At 31.2% G+C, this 18,710-nt stretch overlaps 1 protein-coding gene across 1 annotated transcript in view; it reads right to left on the bottom strand.

Moving 5' to 3' along the window:
• Ca-alpha1T (Ca[2+]-channel protein alpha[[1]] subunit T) overlaps window positions 1-18,710 on the bottom strand; it is a 295,869-nt gene that overhangs the window by 95,257 nt on the left and 181,902 nt on the right. Inside the window, exon 13 of the mRNA XM_017899591.1 lies at window positions 10,040-10,191. Within this exon, the coding sequence (XP_017755080.1) occupies window positions 10,040-10,191 (152 nt within the window). The remainder of the gene's footprint in view (window positions 1-10,039; window positions 10,192-18,710) is intronic.

Genomic DNA, 18,710 nt, shown 5'->3' with positions numbered 1-18,710 from the left:
TCGAAATTAAATAATTCTAGGTGTTAGTTATTATACGATTTGTTATTTACTGCTCAAAAAATATCATCAGCCTTATAGCAGAAAATTTTTCAACTCGTACCCTTTTTAGCCAAAAAATCGTAGAGCGCAAAGGGTTAAATAACAAGTAGCTTTATTATTGTATATGCAACTCTTTGTATTCTATGCTTCTCACTATGCTGTATAGTGTTTAATGCGTGAAATACATTAAGGAGTTTAGCTATAAAATTTTTCTGACATCGCTATACAAATTCATTACACAAGATTAATTTAATATACAATTGGATTATTGTATGAAATACTACATTTGTTCCCGACTTTGTTGTATAGTTTTAATATATAAGGGATATGAAGTAGCTTAGCTTTAAAATTTGTCTGACCCAAGTATTCACACTAATTACACAAGATTAATTTAATATACAATTGTATCATTGTACGTGATACCGTTTTTATTCATTGCTCCTGACTTTGGTGTATGGTGTTGTTTCAATATGTAAGTGATATGAAGAAGTTTAGCTTTAAAATGTTTTTGACCCAAGTATTCAAACTAATTACATAAGATTAATTTAATATACAATTGTATCATTGTACGTGATACCGTTTTTATTCATTGCTCCTGACTTTGGTGTATGGTGTTGTTTCAATATGTAAGTGATATGAAGTAGTTTAGCTTTAAAATTTGTCTGACCCAAGTATTCAAACTAATTACACAAGGTTAATTTAATATACAATTGTATCATTGTATGTGATACTGTTTTTATTCATTGTTCCTGACTTTGGTGTATGGTGTTATTTCAATATGTAAGTGATATGAAGTAGTTTAGCTTTAAAATTTGTCTGACCCAAGTATTCAAACTAATTACACAAGGTCAATTTAATATACAATTGTATCATTGTACGTGATACTGTTTTTATTCATTGCTCCTGATTTTGGTGTATGGTCTTGTTTCAATATGTAAGTGATATTAAGTAGCTTAGCTTTGAAATTTTTCTCATATCGGTATTCAAATTGATTACACAAAATCAATTAATGTACAATTGGTTTATTGTATGAAATACTACATTTGTTCCCGACTTTGTTGTATAGTTTTAATATATAAGGGATATGAAGTAGCTTAGCTTTAAAATGTTTTTGACCCAGGTATTCAAACTAATTACATAAGATTAATTTAATATACAATTGTATCATTGTACGTGATACCGTTTTTATTCATTGCTCCTGACTTTGGTGTATGGTGTTGTTTCAATATGTAAGTGATATGAAGTAGTTTAGCTTTAAAATTTGTCTGACCCAAGTATTCAAACTAATTACATAAGATTAATTTAATATACAATTGTATCATTGTACGTGATACCGTTTTTATTCATTGCTCCTGACTTTGGTGTATGGTGTTGTTTCAATATGTAAGTGATATGAAGTAGTTTAGCTTTAAAATTTGTCTGACCCAAGTATTCAAACTAATTACACAAGGTTAATTTAATATACAATTGTATCATTGTACGTGATACCGTTTTTATTCATTGCTCCTGACTTTGGTGTATGGTGTTGTTTTAATATGTAAGTGATATTAAGTAGCTTAGCTTTGAAATTTTTCTAATATCGGTATTCAAACTGATTACACAAAATCAATTAATGTACAATTGGTTTATTGTATGAAATACTACATTTGTTCCCGACTTTGTTGTATAGTTTTAATATGTAAGGGATATGAAGTAGCTTAGCTTTAAAATGTTTTTGACCCAGGTATTCAAACTAATTACATAAGATTAATTTAATATACAATTGTATCATTGTACGTGATACCGTTTTTATTCATTGCTCCTGACTTTGGTGTATGGTGTTCTTTCAATATGTAAGTGATATTAAGTAGCTTAGCTTTGAAATTTTTCTAATATCGGTATTCAAACTGATTACACAAAATCAATTAATGTATAATTGGATTATTGTATGAAATACTACATTTGTTCCTGACTTTGTTGTATAGTTTTGGTATGTAAGGGATATGAAGTAGTTTAGCTTTAAAATTTTTCTGACCCAAGTATTCAAACTAATTGCATACGATTAATTACATATATAACTTTATTATTGTATATGATACTATTTTTATTTTTTGTTCCTGACTTTGTTGTATAGTATTGTTTTAATATGTAAGTGATATTAAGTAGTGTGGTTTTGAAATTTTTCTGACCCAAATATTCAAACAGGTTACACAAAATCAATTAAATATACAATTATATTATTGTATATGATACTGTATTTATTCTTTGTTCTTGACTTTGTTCTATAATATTGTTCTAATATATAAGTGATGTTAAGTAGTTCAGCCTTGAAATTTTTCTGGCATCAATATTCAAACTAATTACACACGATTAATTACACATATAATTTCACTATTGTACGTAACAATATTTTTATTCTTTGTTCCTGACTTTGTTGTATAGTATTGTTTTAATATGTAAGTGATATTAAGTAGCGTGGTTTTGAAATTTTTCTGACCCAAATATTTAAACCGATTACATAAAATCAATAAAATATACAATTATATTATTGTATGCAATACTATTTTTATTCTTTGTTCTTGACTTTGTTCTATAATATTATTCTAATATCGGTATTCAAACTACTTACACACTATTAATTACGTATATAATTTTATTATTGTACGTAACACTATTTTTATTCTTTGTTTCTGAGTTTGTTACACAGTGCTGTTTTAGTATACAAGTAATATTAAGTAGTTTAGCTTCGAAATTTTTCTGACCAAGATATTCAAACTGATAACACAAGATTAATTACATATATAATTATTGCGTGTAATACTATTTTTATTCCTTGTTCCTGACCTTGTCGTATAGTGTTGTTTCAATATGTAAGTGATATTAAGTAGTTTAGCTTCGAAATTCTTCTAACATCAGGATTCAAACTAATCACGTAGAATCAAAAAAATATACAAATATATAATTTACAACCATGTGTTTAATTATCTATTCTTCATTCCATTCACCATTTAACACTTTTGCAATATATCGTGCTTAATGTACAAAGAATACGAAGTAGTTTAGCTTTAAAATTTGTCTGACGATGGCATTCAAATCGATCACGTGAAGCTAATTTACCGTATGCAACTCCATTACTGTATATATAGTGTTCCAAAATTCACGCAAGAAGTAATTTTGACAGAAAACACAGGTTTTTAATTAAAAATTGTAAACATTGCTCAACAATGAAGATGCATTGTTCTTTCACCAAGTGCTCCATTTTTAATAACCCTGAACTGTCAGCTGTCACGCTGTCTTTCTCTTCCGTTGACACCACTTTACCGCATAAATGGCACAAAATTCAAATCTCGCGTGAATTTTGTAACTCTCTATATGCATATAATTCTTCGTTCCTTGTTTTTGTCTCAGTAATGTCTAAAACGTAAAAGATATTGTAGGATACCAAAAGAAATCGCGAATCGACTATTGCCAACAAAAACAAATTGTAAACCGATCGATATCTTCTAAAAGCAAATCGAAAAGTTATTCTATATAACAAAATTAAGTTGCCTGACTCCTCTACGGGGAGGTGAAGCGTAGGTTAAGGAAAGCATAAAAGCGTGGTCCTTGACAACCAAAACAGAGTCCTTAGAAATCGGTTGTGACCAGCACAAGCGTGAGTCGCTTGGTGTTGGAAAAAGAGTTTTAAAAGAGTGCATCCTTGTGTGTTTTCATTTCGTTATCTTAGTGTTCTTTTCCTAAGTTAAATCAGTTTACGAGTTTTGAGATTGTGTTATCGTGTTCCTGTTCTTTCGATAATTTTCGGTGTCTCAAGACCAGTATTCGCCACCCTACAATATTAAGTAGTTTGACTTTGAAATTTTTCTGACGTCGACGTTGGAATCGATCATTTAAGGTTTTAATTATTGTTACTCCTCGTGAATTTACCAATTATAAACGATATATGCAAAGTTGTATTTTTACTATACAAGATTGGATAATATAATAAGCTAATTTTAATAATAACGCAAACAAAAGTCAGAATGAAAATGAAATATTATTTTCACGAACGTGACATATAGTTATGTATACTATATGTCAAATATATCTCAAAATTCATCTTATCCCCGTTAATATCAAGAAAATACGTATAAAAGCATTTTTATCGTTAATATAAATATTGTAGACTGTAAAAAAGGAAAAAATAAATTCTTTTTTCATTGCTATTTTAAGTTTTACTAAACTGCCAAAGAGATAATTCCCAGCTGATATTTCTGGGTCAAAGCTGAAAGAATTCCAGCTGGATACTCTCAAAGTGGTAAGCTATGATGTTTTAAATTTTGTAAATTTACGTAAAATAAAGAAATTAGAATTAATAAACTATTTTGTACGAAAAACATTCATTAATGTTGTTAAAAAGACACCAACGGGTCACGAGTATCTCAATAATACTAATATGAATTCTGTGTATCGCTTTATCAGTTGAAGGTTAATCTAGGATTTAGAAACCAGCAGTTGTCATAAGCGGATTGTTCTGCACTAGTACAATGATACAATAAACAAAAATGATCAACATCTGTTAGCAAGTGAAATAAAAGTTAAGAAATACGTGTAAAGTCTAAAAATGAATCACAAGATGTTATATAAAATTAATAAATGTCGTTTTTAAAAGAAAATTAATTATTTCCGAAAAGATAAAATTTCTATCAACAAAAACACTATTAAGAATATTTTTATTCGGAAGAAAAAAGAAAAGAAATTTATTAAACTTATCTATTTAATTAATTATTTAATAAAAAAGTTTCTAAAGAAATTTTAAAGCAAATTAAAAAACCTAATTACAAATTAATTACAAATTAAAAATATTGAATAACTGTAAGGTAAACATTTGATTAATGTTTTTAATTTAATTCCGTCTTTTTAATTTAATTTTATTCAACTTAAATATTTAACTCCGTATTTAATAAAAAAGTTTCTAAAGAAATTTTAAAGCAAATTAAAAAACCTAATTACAAATTAATTACAAATTAAAAATATTGAATAACTGTAAGGTAAACATTTGATTAATGTTTTTAATTTAATTCCGTCTTTTTAATTTAATTTTATTCAACTTAAATATTTAACTCCGTATTTAATAAAAAAGTTTCTAAAGAAATTTTAAAGCAAATTAAAAAACGTAATTACAAATTAGAAATATTGAATAACTGTAAGGTAAACATTTGATTAATGTTTTTAATTTAATTCCGTCCTTTTAATTTAATTTAATTCAACTTAAATATTTAACTCCGTATTTAATAAAAAAGTTTCTAAAGAAATTTTAAAGCAAATTAAAAAACGTAATTACAAATTAAAAATATTGAATAACTGTAAGGTAAACATTTGATTAATTTTTTTAATTTAACTCCGTTTTTTAAATTTAATTAATTTAAATTAAATATTTAACTCCGTATTTAATAAAAAAGTTTCTAAAGAAATTTTAAAACAAATTAAAAAACCTAATTACAAATTAATTACAAATTAAAAATATTGAATAACTGTAAGGTAAACATTTGATTAATTTTTTTAATTTAACTCCGTTTTTTAAATTTAATTAATTTAAATTAAATATTTAACTCCGTATTTAATAAAAAAGTTTGTAAAGAAATTTTAAAGCAAATTAAAAAACAAAATTACAAATTAATATAATTACAAATTAAAAATATTGAATAACTGCATGGTAAACATTTGATTAACTTTTTTAATTTAATTTTACTGATAATATTTTACGAGTGGGAACAAATTACAGAAAATTAATTATCACCGTGTTATCGAGCGAAATAAAACGAAAATTAAATTTTTAATTCTAATTAATTACGATAGTACTATTTCGATCATCATTTCCCGACACAGACAGCAGTCTACTATTTTATGCGAGGACTTCTATCTACCGTGTGAATTTTTACATAAATTCCGCTATCTACTCGCAGCACTTTCTGCAAAGTCGTTCATAGCATAATCACAGTGTACTTATTAAAACAAAAATCATTGAAACACCCATTATCCAAAGTGCGTGACGTAATTTCCTATTTTTCCGCAATAAAAAGTATTTCTCGTAAAAAAATTATTTATTCGATAGTACGGTAAATTAAGAAGTCAATATGTTAATTTTACGTGGCAATTTTCAAAACGTTTTCCCGAATGTAGTGAAACGTTGCAAGAAGTGTACATAAATGACGTCGACCTTCTTTTTTTGGCGTCGGTGCATATATCGCAGACTCTTCGAGTAACACATGGAAGATCTCTAAAAATACTGTTCTAAAAAGCTTGTGAAAACTTGTAAAATGCTAAAGCACGAAACAATTAAAATACGTCGAATCGTTTAAGTTTGCACAATGCGAAATTTATCGCGACGATCAAAGTACCGAGAATTTTTATTGCATATATCATTGACAAAACGTAACAAAAGCTATTTGCAGGTAAACAAAAATTTCGATTACGTTACTTCGATTTTAATGAGCCATAGTCAGAGGCAAATTAATTTTTGCATTATTGCAACTCGTGAATTATATTTTGAAACTTAACAAGTGATTTTATTTTCCACTTTTCATATATTTTTGCTTTAACACGAATTGTCAACTTGTAACGTGCATACAAATATGGCGTGTATAAATGATAATAATTAAAGTGGTACGAAGAAAATAAATAAGTATACTTATGTGCATAATTACGTTTTTTAAAAATCAACATTAGATTTGCTAAAAGAAACTACACGTTTGCAGTAACTGTATAAATGAAAAATCCGAAAATTATTGTTTTGTCTAGTTTGGTATTAACACTAGAACTGCAATATATCCAGTGCCGCGCCTAGAAATTATGGGACCCGAAGCAACTACTGGTGGTGTAACCCGTTATTCTTTTTTCAATATAATCAAGAAATTAAAAAATGTAATAATAATAACGATAATAATGATAATGATAATAATAATAATAATTAATAATAACTTATACAAATTTGTTAAAAAATTTAAATGTTTAAACTAGTACAATTATAATATATAATTGAAATCTAATCTGGTATATAATTGAATTTTATATATCTGTTTTTTATAGAACGTGTCTGCAATATGTACATAAATAATACTAATTAAAATGATTTAATGAAAATAAATGAATACATATTTATAAATACTTAGGTGTGCACATAAATGTAGTATACATAAATAATATTAATTAAAATAATATAATGAAATAAATAAAAAAATAAATATTTACTCTGCTTATGTATGTCCCTAAATATGTGCATAAATAATATTAATTAAAATGGTCGAATAAAAAGAAATAAAGAAATAAATACTTACTACAATTAGGTGTACACATAAATATACAATACATAAATAATATCAATTAAAATGATATAATGAAAACAAATAAATATTTACTCTGCTTAGTTGTGTACCTAAATATGTTGTATTAATGAAAATGGCGCAATGAAAATAAATAAATAATTAAATATTGCAGAAATGTATATTAATACTTCCTGAAGCAGAATTTACACACCGAAATAACTAAAAAATGTCATATGTCTTGTATACGACATACTGTTCAAATTATTGAAGAGTAAGAAAAATATTTGAAAATATCCACTTCATGTATCAATACATGTATTGTAATACTATTACTCGTGCTATACTACTTTTTCACTTTATATCTGTGATTGCACAAAATATCCAAGTATCTCAATTTTAAAAAATTCTAATTTTCTCATTGGTTGAGTTGCAAGATATACGGTTTACATACTTACAAGAACAAAAATGAATAAAAACCAATATCATATTAAAAATAGATATTAATTTAAATACCCTGAAAATGTGAATTTATATAATTTTATAATTTAAATTCATATTTTGAGATTATTCAAATTTATATAATTTCAAAATATTAATTTTGTTGTCATTTTAAATTTATATAATTTCAAAATATTAACTTCGGTGTCATTTTAAATTTATATAATTCCAAAATATTAATCTTCGCGTCATTTTAAATTTATATAATTTCAAAATATTAATTTTGTTATCATTTCAAATTTAAATAATTTCAAAATATTAATCTTCGCGTAATTTAAAATTCAATAATTTCAAAATATTAATTTTGGTGGCACTTAAGATTTATATAATTTCGAAATATTAATTTTGGTGTTATTTTAAATTTACATAATTTCAAAATATTAACTTCGGTGTCATTTTAAATTTATATAATTTCAAAATATTAATTTTGTTGTCATTTTAAATTTATATAATTTCAAAATATTAACTTCGGTGTCATTTTAAATTTATATAATTCCAAAATATTAATTTCGGTGGCATTTTAAATTTATTATGCATTTAATGCAAACGAACAATGTTCACGATCTGTGAGAAAGAATACGAAATGGACTTGAGACCATTCGTGGAACACGAGAATTATTTATGGTATTTTGGAGCAAATGCAGAACCCGATGCTAAAGCATGAAGTTGCGTGTGTTGGATACTTTCAAACAGTTTCTTTAACTCCTTAACGACTGTACCCGTGTTAACACGGTTTCGATTTTATGTAAAATTTCCTTTATCCTGTGTTAACACGGTCCATTACTCGCTGAGTTTATGCAAAGCTGTGGATATTCGAATTACCTAAAATACCAACATCTTTTTGTACTTTTAATCACGATACATTATTAGTTTATTAGGCAACACAATCATTTCCTAAATCGATAATAAAAAAAATACGGGAACTTTTTTAGATTATGAAAAATGATTCACCGATTTTTATAAGATAATTCAACTTAAATTAGGGTATTTTATTTTATTGTTCTTAATTTGAAAAATAACGTATGTAAGACGATTTTTACTTATTTTAGTATAAAAATTCTGCTTCAGTGGTATCGACATACATTTCCAAAATAGCCTGTATAAATATTTCTCTATTTATTTTTTAATCATTTTTAATAGTTTTTATTTTAATTTTAATTTTTGATGGAATTTTAATTATTTTGTAATTGACTTTTAATATTGACAGACATTTAAATTTAAATTTTTCATTTTAAATAAATATTATTCTGTTTATAATAAGCTTATTTCTACAATAAACTCAATATTAATTTTTTCAACAGCAATTGCAAAAATAAAAGATTCAAAACTAGTCATTTTTATTAATTTGGTAATTCTAGTGTTAATATAAAGAACGACTAATGTGATATATACAGTGTGCCAATATCTTTGCGATTTCAAATAATACGTAAAAATGTCACTTATAAAAATCACAGGATTTAAAGAAACACATAATGAGATATTCTTCTCTGGAGGATACATAGATGAGATGTAAAAACCAACTTAATTTTTTAAAGCAAAATGACTAATTTTTCCGTTCCATTTCAATAAAATAATAAATTCTGAATATAAAAATACTTAATAAGGTATTTTTATTCTAAAAATGACTGTTTCCGAAATACTTGACCTTGTTCATTTATTTGTTACTCTTACTATGAAACACATTTGTGTAACGTGTTTCACGTTGAAAATAGTGAAATGAGCCAAATCAAATATTTCAGAAATATTAAGTTTTTGAACAAAAGTACCTTTTCACTCAGAATACATTATCCTATCGAAATCGAATAAAAGAGGTTAGTCAATTCATTACAAAAAATCAAACATTTTTAAAAGAAGCCATTGTCATTATATTGTATTATTTTTATAAATCATCATTTTTATGAGTAACATATTCATGTACCGTTTAAAATAACAAAGGTATCTCACATTGACGAAATTCATGAAACACCATGTATATATTAGAATTAGTCAATTATATATTATGTATTATATTTTGTTCTTATATATTATTATTATTATTACTATATAATATGTGTAATTAAATACAGTATATTTAATATTACATATAATATGTAACATTTTTAATACCATATAAATTATATGTATGATGTATGAAGAAAAATATCATAATAAAAATTCATGCTAAGATGAGAAAGTTTAAACTGTTACTATTTTAAAAATAATTTGTTTCATTTACATACCTGAGTACCACAACGACCCCATCGAAAACGTTGAATCCATTGCTTATGTACCCAAATGGACCTTCGGCAATTATCTTGAGCAACATCTCCACAGCAAAGACGGCCGAAAACACGATATTGCTTATCTCGACCACTATGGTTAATTGCTCTGGCTGTGAACAAAAAGAGAATACCACATATTCCATGCACATATTCAATCACGAAACATCAGTTAACCCCTTGTCTCGCAATAACGTATCAAAAAAGAGATAAACTGCCAATATTTGACTGTGATAATGAATAATAAAACGATCTAATTGTAGTGTCCTCGATGTATGAACCACATGATAAGAATGTCTGAATTCTGATCAGACTGAATCGGTTTCATAAGAGTGTTTGAGAATAAAACATTTGTTTCAGAAATAAATATAAATAAGAAGAAATATGGAATAACATCGATGGATAGGAGAACTTATGATAGAAAAGATTATAACACATTGCGTACTGCATAGAAATCTCTAGACACACGCCAGGGTCCGCACGTTTTGACGAGACAGTGCAGCGACATCTAAGGTCCATAACAGATGGCGCGCAAAACGCGAGAAAACTCGTGAGCGGTACGCAATGTGTAAATAAGGGCTTTTGATATGCGCCCAAAAGATAATTATATAAAACAAAGTAATAAACCGTTTAATTTTAACACGTTAGAATCCTATTTTAAATTAGGATACGTCGCTAATATGTATCAAATTAAATTCTTTCGTTGGAAACAATTTTTTAGGTTATAATTTTATTATACGAACTATGTATTATATTCGATAAACCTAAATTCAAATATGTAAAAATCTGCATATTCATTGCCATTTCTATTATAAAATTTTATTTATTAACCGTATCAATCGCAACTTGATACTCTGAGAATGCAATTTTTATATAGGTCTGATTTATGTACAATTTATTTATTTCTGAGATTCCGTATGACGCAGTACGAATTCGATGAATTTGTATTATTTCTGAGTTTCTTATAACGCGGTTCCTATATAGCGTGGCAGTGGTTTCCATATAACGCGGTATAAATTAATCTGATTTGGCTTATTATTATGTTCCTCATAACGCGGTTTCCATAGGACGCGTTTCCCCATTTCAGTTAACACCAATTTTCTTATAACACGGTTTCCATATAACGCGGTACGAATTAATCGAGTTATAGGAGACTTGATTGTAATGGAAAGCGTGTAATTCTATTTAATATAATTTAAGGGGGCAGTAAAAGAATTTTTTTTTTAAATTTTGAAAATACCGACTTTTTGTCTTAAACAGTATTCTGAATTCGGCCGCACTCGACCACGTCGTTCCTCCCAAACTTCGCACGTGAGTTTGTAACGAAAACAAAGACTTACTTGGAATACGATACCTCTACGTATATTTTTCAGTTATATTTTATAACCAACGAAAAAATATACATAGGATCGGATTTTACAAATTGCAAAATTCCAAATTCCAAATCAGCGAGGAAATTTTCGGATATCGTCATTAGATCACAACGGCACTCGATAAATATTCGAAATAAATCTGCAATTAAGGCAATAATAAAACTCTAATCATAAATATAGGATCGAATTTTGGGTGGATTGACTCAAGATAGTATTGTTCGCTTCTTAATGGAATAAAATAAGCTTATAAATAGAATGACAGCGGCTGGCTATGAAACAAGAGAGATTCGCTATGGGCACGCTCTTTTGGTTTTTCTTAAACTGACTCTTGTAAACTGACTTTAGACTTTGACACACTGTCTTTCACTGCAAACTATTAGACTTTCGACATTCTTCGACTGACTGATGGACTGTCTTAGACTGAACTGTTAGACTGACTTGGACTTCTTACACACCCTGACTCGCCCGTGCCCTTGCACCCTTATTTAAACCATTCATTCTGTCCTTTTTTCACACTCGGGCTTTCCTTCCCAATCATACCTCTTTCCCCGCAACCTCGGTGAACCAGGTACTTCGAACACACACCGCACTCATAAACTAACTTCCATTTGTCCATCGCGCTCGGCTGTCATACACATCCATTCGATCTTCTTGCGCGTGGTCATCTTTGTTCTAAGTTCAAACACTCCTGACACTCTTCCAAGGCCACACTCATTCCAATCCTACATAAATATCTCGAAAACTATCGAGTAGTTGTCCTCATAATTATACATTTTCTTGAATTGGATGACTAAATCTAAAAACCTGCAAAGTTTCAACTAAATCTATGACCCGCAGGACTTGCGCTCTCCTTGTAAGCCAAATCCACGGCTGCCTTCGTTCTACAGTGTAAATGATACTGAAAATATATACAAGTTATCCAATCCTAGATGTATTTGAATATTTCAGATTCGTGAACATCGGGTGACTTTCGATATCAAAAATGGGATGAAACTGGAAGACAGTGATAATATTCGGTGTAAATAGCGTATATCAAGCTGCACAGTCGAGAATCCCGATTTAAACAACACCCTAATCACTGAAGAGTGATAATCCGTTCCCGACATACTCGAGTTGCGAAATGTGGTAAGCTCGTCCTGAACCGGCTAATCCGTGTCTCATTGTAGGTCTGACAGATATGCGGGTAGAGAAATTTCGCGAATTGCGTGTATATGTGTACATGGACGTGCGAGTGACAGAATTTGAGAGCGTCGAGGCGAACCGCTCAAGATTAGGCTGCAAACAAAGGTAGGGTGTGGCCAAACAAGCTTTTGGGTTTGGATGTTGGTACGTGTCAATAACACTAACAAGATGACTTGTACGATGACGCGACAATGGTAAATCGGGATATTCGCTCTACGTTTGTAGGTTCAGTGATCAAAGGCTGCTGATCCCGTGTATAGTATCGAGTAAAAGTATATGGGATCACTGAATGAAAATTTCTTGCTTCTGCGAACCAATTCAAGGATGTTTCCTATCCTTTTGATAGGAATGAATCATTTCAACTTTTCGCTTTTAAATTTTAAGTATATAAAATTTTTAGGCTACTTGGATTTTTAAATTCCTAAATTTTAAAATTGTAAAATTTTCTAATTTAATTTTTAAATTCTGACAGTTAAAACTTTCTAAAATTCTGACAGTTTTAAATTCCTAAATCTTAAATTTCGAAATTCTTCGAATAATAATACTAACTTCCGAGATTATAAATTTCCGAAATTCCTTAATTTCGTTATTCTTAAATTCCAAAATTCCGAAATGTCTAATTTCTTAACCCCCTAGATTTCCAAATATCTAAATTTATAAATTTTTGTATTCCTTAATCCCCAAATTCTTAAGTTTCAAAATTTCTAAATTCCTATATTCATAAATCTCAGAATCCTTAAATGTAAAAATTCTAAAATTCCTAAATTCCTAAATTCACAAATCCCCAAATTTATAAATTTTGAGATTCTTTAATTCCGAAATTCTTAAATGCTTATATTCTTTAAATTCGAAATCCTTAAATTCTCACGTTCTTAAATTCTCAAATTTATAAATTTTGGGATTCCTGAATTTCGAAATACTTAAATTCAAAAATTCAAAAATTTTTAAATTTCAAAATCCTTAAATTCCAAAATTCCTAAATTCCCAAATTCCTAAATTTATATGTTATGAAATTCCGAAATTCCGAAATTCCTGAATTCCTATATCCTCAAATCCTTCATTCACAATTTCCTGGTTTCCCTGCATTCATCAATTCCCCAAAACTCTAAATTTCAATTCGTAAATTTGTAAATTCCCGAATTCCATCCATGAATTTCAAATTTTCGGTAAATCTAAATTTGAGCACCCGTTATTTCCCAAGAAATATTCAAGAATGTTTAATTACCACGCCACGAAGAAATTTTAATTAATCAATTATAATTAATTTTTACGTGACCTTTCGCTCTCTAGATAGCAACTACTCCCTCGAAGAAACCGTCGCATAATTTTTTAATAAACCCATCTCACATTTCCTTCTATTCTCTTTTCAGTATTTCAAAAAGCTGATTTCCTTTTTTCTCTTCCTTTTCCCTCCTGGCACGTTTTGAGCGTCCCCTTATTATAAGATTTCCCTCATCTAATTTAGGTCAGGGCTCTATTTATTGCGGCATTTTCAACAAATTTCTGAACAAAGAGGAACCAGGAACGAGCAATATCACGAAAGCTGTATTCAAAAACTCATTTTCGTACAACAGAATATAAAAACCTTCCACGACAATATAGCTTCTCCAAACATACTAACCAACAAAAGTTAGTATTAACAATAATATACTGAATTATATATAATATAATATAACGTCAATAAATAATAAATTTTTCCGAATATCTCGCATAAAACGTATTTTCAATTATAATAAAAATTACAAAAATTCGTCCATTATTACTATGCTTCTTATCACTGAATCTAACCTAACCTGAATTCATTAGATATTTCCATCCCGTGCATATTTGTTCCACTCATTCCAATACAAATATATTTAAAAATCTATGTAACCATTACCACAATTATAATTATTCCTGCTTCTGAATAACTATAATTGGTCACCAAAATTTGAAATAAGCTGCTGATCGTACTTTTCACATATTATTTTTGCATTGTGAAGAAGGATAACGTTATACATTGTCACTTTCGTCTTAAAGCGTCTTCAACGTTTGGAACCGATATAAAAATTCTTCGTTGCACATGGACGTGAAGGGTTCGAACCTTTCTTCAGTCATCAGATTAAAATTTTATCTCTATAAATTGCATTATATCCCTTATTTCTCTAACTCTCGATTAAAATTACTGCCTCGCTGAATACGCGCTGCACTGTGTTCGTTCCCTAACCTTTCAATGTACAACAAAAATAACGAAATATACTGTTCCGTCGAAGAAGAAGGAAGACACTGTTACGGTCTTCCAACAGCCAGGACTTTAGGGTCAAACAATTCGGCATCGGAATTTTCCTCTCCTTGCCTTCAGCATGTTTGACTGCTTTACCTTTTTTCTTTGACTTCTCGTGTCGCGGAACACGAGAATCCTGGAAATCCCTAATTTAACGAAATTAGGCGACGGCTCTTAAGACTTGGCTGACAATAGGCCTGAGGGCTCCACGTGGTCCGCACACGTTGGAAGCCTCGGGCCCTAGCTAGGGGCCATAAACGGCCGATGGGGTCACCAGCGCGCGGGTGGACCCCACGTACCTCACTTTGGAGGAGAGGGTTTCCTCCACTACCGTCTTCGTTTGGGGGAACCTTCCCTTCCTTCGAGGTGACCGATTCGAGGACCAAGGGAACGCCCTTGGTCAAATCAGCCAATAATATTTGGCGGGCTCCCGATTTTTCCTAAGACCGAGCTTAGGAAAATCGAGGAGCACGAGTCCTCTTCGAATCGTCGAAGAGTCGAGTTCCAATCGAGTCGTCGAGCAATTCAAATCGAATCGACAACGAAGTCAGTTCTCAACGAAACGCCGAAAAGAGAATTTTAGAGCCTACTTATCGAGATCATCAAGCGTTTAATTCCTCTCGCGTGTACAAGAGTTTACCGTTCGACTCCAGCCGCGAACTTCCTTTTGCTCGTGCGAACTGAAACAGTTGCTCGATATTAATTTGACGGGCAACATTACGAAATCGCGAGATGGCCTTACAACCTGTCGAATTCATCACTCACAGAAATCATCGAGAAGCGACGCGACATTTTTTGGTGCTTCGAGCAAATCGGATAGTGACCTGTGACGTGATCCATATACCTTTGTGTACGCGGCATGTTAGGCAAAGCGACTATAGTCGCCCGTAGTATGTCAATGACATCTTATGTAGAGCGACTTTAGTCGAGCGTAGTATGTCAGTGGCATTTTATGGAGAGCGACTATAGTCGCCCGTAGTAACGAAAGGGTTAACAATTGAAAATAGCGAAAATAGCGCACGTCGCTGTGAGTCACATCGTGCATGGCGGATATACCCGACGTTCGTCTCCCGGGGGCTATTACGTGGATGACGGATAAAGCCGACGTTGAGAGCGAAAGGGTTAGAAAGAGCAAACCGAGACGCGGAGGAGACAGTTTCATGCGAGTGGTGAAAGAATACAGGAGAGTAAAGCACTGTTACACGCCAATAATACGTGCAAAACGCGCCTAGCCGTTCCTCTTGAGGATCGACAAGTTATAAATGAAGACAAGGACCAGGGACAGTAATACTTGAGACCAGACCCAACAGACGGGACGCACGTGCGACTGACCCACCGAAACGCTAACCACACATCCCTATAAAGCTGAAACTAAACAATACCAAAGAGAAACTTCCCTGACAGTTTCCCTCTCCTAATCCTAGGTCCTGCTAAAACTCCTTGCCCAATCAAAAGCTCTATTTCTTCCTCCTCCTACAACCACTTTCCACCAATCACGGAAAACCAAGACTAGACAAGATGAGACAACAGTTAGACGTCGAAGACGAAGATTCAGATGGTTTAGAGAAGTCGAAGATATAAGACGTTAGCTAGAACTCGAAGACGTAAGACATCAAAACGGTAGTTGGGAGAAAAGGGAAGACGGAAGACAAGACGCAAAACGCCCCACATACACAAATCATACAACTCACCAAAACGTGTAATAAAGTGTATATACAAGATAAACTGCGTCTTATTAGATAACCTAAGTGCTCAGTGTCTCGTAAGGGATTCGACAGACTGAGAAAGGGTAGCAACAATTATCACCAAGCTACCCCCTCTGCGTGGAGCTCATCCTACAATCACGCGGTGCTACAAGCACGATCAGCACAGGCAAACTGAAACAGTTGCCAAGATTAATTTGGCGGGAAACACGTGTCGTAGTCGCGAGACGGCCTTACAACCCGTCGGAATTACGATAGCTCGATCGCGACGCGACATTGGGGGTGTATGTTCACTTCAGCGTCTTTCGGTGGTGGTGGTTGTTTAAACAATCTAGATAATCGTGCTTGTCTTCTCGAAGGGTGATACATAGTTGTTTGTTACGGATTACCTAAGTGGTGGATTAGGTGCTAAAGAAATCAAGGGGCGCTGACAGTAAGGACCCAAACAGCCCTCCACTTGGGACATTGCGGTCCTAGCGCCGCATCACTGGTGCTTGTGAAACTTCAGAGCTTTCACACGGTCTATTTTAAAGAAAGGGGCAAAAGAAATACCGGAACGACATTCCAAGGATTAACACTAGTCTTCCATTTTCCTGCATCTGGTCCCCCAGATATAATAAAGTCTCGCTAAGAAAACGTAGTGCTCTTTTCACTGAAAAACCTCTCGTCCTCCACCTTCAGAATTATTTAACCCAGCCATCTCCTCTCCTCCCCTTGCAATATATCATAAAGTGAATAACGACTCGCCTGAAAGCGAAAAGGAAGTAACTACCACAGCAGGAAACTTATAAATCGTTTTTAAAGTCAATCAGCTGACCTGGTCCTTTCTGATCACCCACTTGGACCATTTCTACCATTCCCAGACGAAAATCGTTCCAAGAACGAAGATAACCCAAGAATTACGAGCGAAAAATAATTCGACGGAGAAAACGAAGAAATTTCATCGTCTATTCTCGTTTTCCTTTTTTTATTTGCTCGTTGAACAGAAATTTATTTCAGTTTCAGAAATTAGTCACGGGTAGGCAAATAACGAAGCAAGCAAGGACGAAGCAAAAATTCAATTAATTTAAAATTATTAGAAGATGAGGAATTATTTATACTTTTAAAAATATCTATTAAACTTTTACCAAGGAATTTTCATCTATTTATTTATTCATTTATTTACGGACTAACTCTTTGATGCGTAACGAAATAAATTCGGAAAGGTACGGAGGCAACGACGAAAATGGTACAACAAAAATAATATAATAATAATAATAATGATAACAATGATAATAATAATAATAATAGCCACAAAAAACTACTTAAAACATATTATCAAAGACCCAGACACACAAGATGATAAATGCAGAAAATGTAAGCAATTCACAGAAACAATAGACCACATCGTAAGAGGATGTAAATTACTTGCAGGCAAAGAATATACAGAAAGACATAACAGAATAGCTAAAATAATTCACAAAGCAATAATCGAAAACGAAGAATGCAAGGTATACTGGAACACAACAATACACGCCGATAAAACAATAAGCCACAATAGACCAGACATCACGCTAATAAAAAAGAAAGAGAAGCAAACATACCTAATCGACATTGCAATACCCAATGATACAAATATAGAACAAAAATACAAAGAGAAAATGGAAAAATACACACCACTAGTCCAAGGAATTAAAAGAATATGGAAACAACAGGAAGTACATACAATACTGTTCCGTCCCGGAGAGCGTGTTTAGAATATGATTTTATAATTAAGGCTTACACTTTTAACAGACCTAACGGTTTATTTTATATTTTACACCGCGACTGCAATTCCGGAGGTTCGATGTGCCTCAACGCCGTTCTAGCGGATTAAGCTTATAAAGGTAAAGCAAAATTAGGAATTTTACTAGTACCAGACGCGACAGATGGGACCCACTTGTGACAGACCCAACAAGCGACGGACGGACGGCACTTATAAATCACGTCATTGACCATCAGAAATCGGCTCCTTGACAGTTTCCTACTCCTTAGCCAAAGGTCCTTATGTCACACCCTCTGTCCAATTAAAACTCTTTACCTTTCCACCACCGACATCTATTTTACCCAATCAGAACTAAACTAGAGAAAAC

This window comes from Eufriesea mexicana, unplaced genomic scaffold (assembly GCF_001483705.2).
Source record: "Eufriesea mexicana isolate 0111107269 unplaced genomic scaffold, ASM148370v2 scaffold953, whole genome shotgun sequence".
Taxonomy (NCBI): Eukaryota; Metazoa; Arthropoda; class Insecta; order Hymenoptera; family Apidae; genus Eufriesea; species Eufriesea mexicana.
Note: the sequence above shows the minus strand (reverse complement) of the source record. Positions and strands in the feature narration are given on the sequence as shown.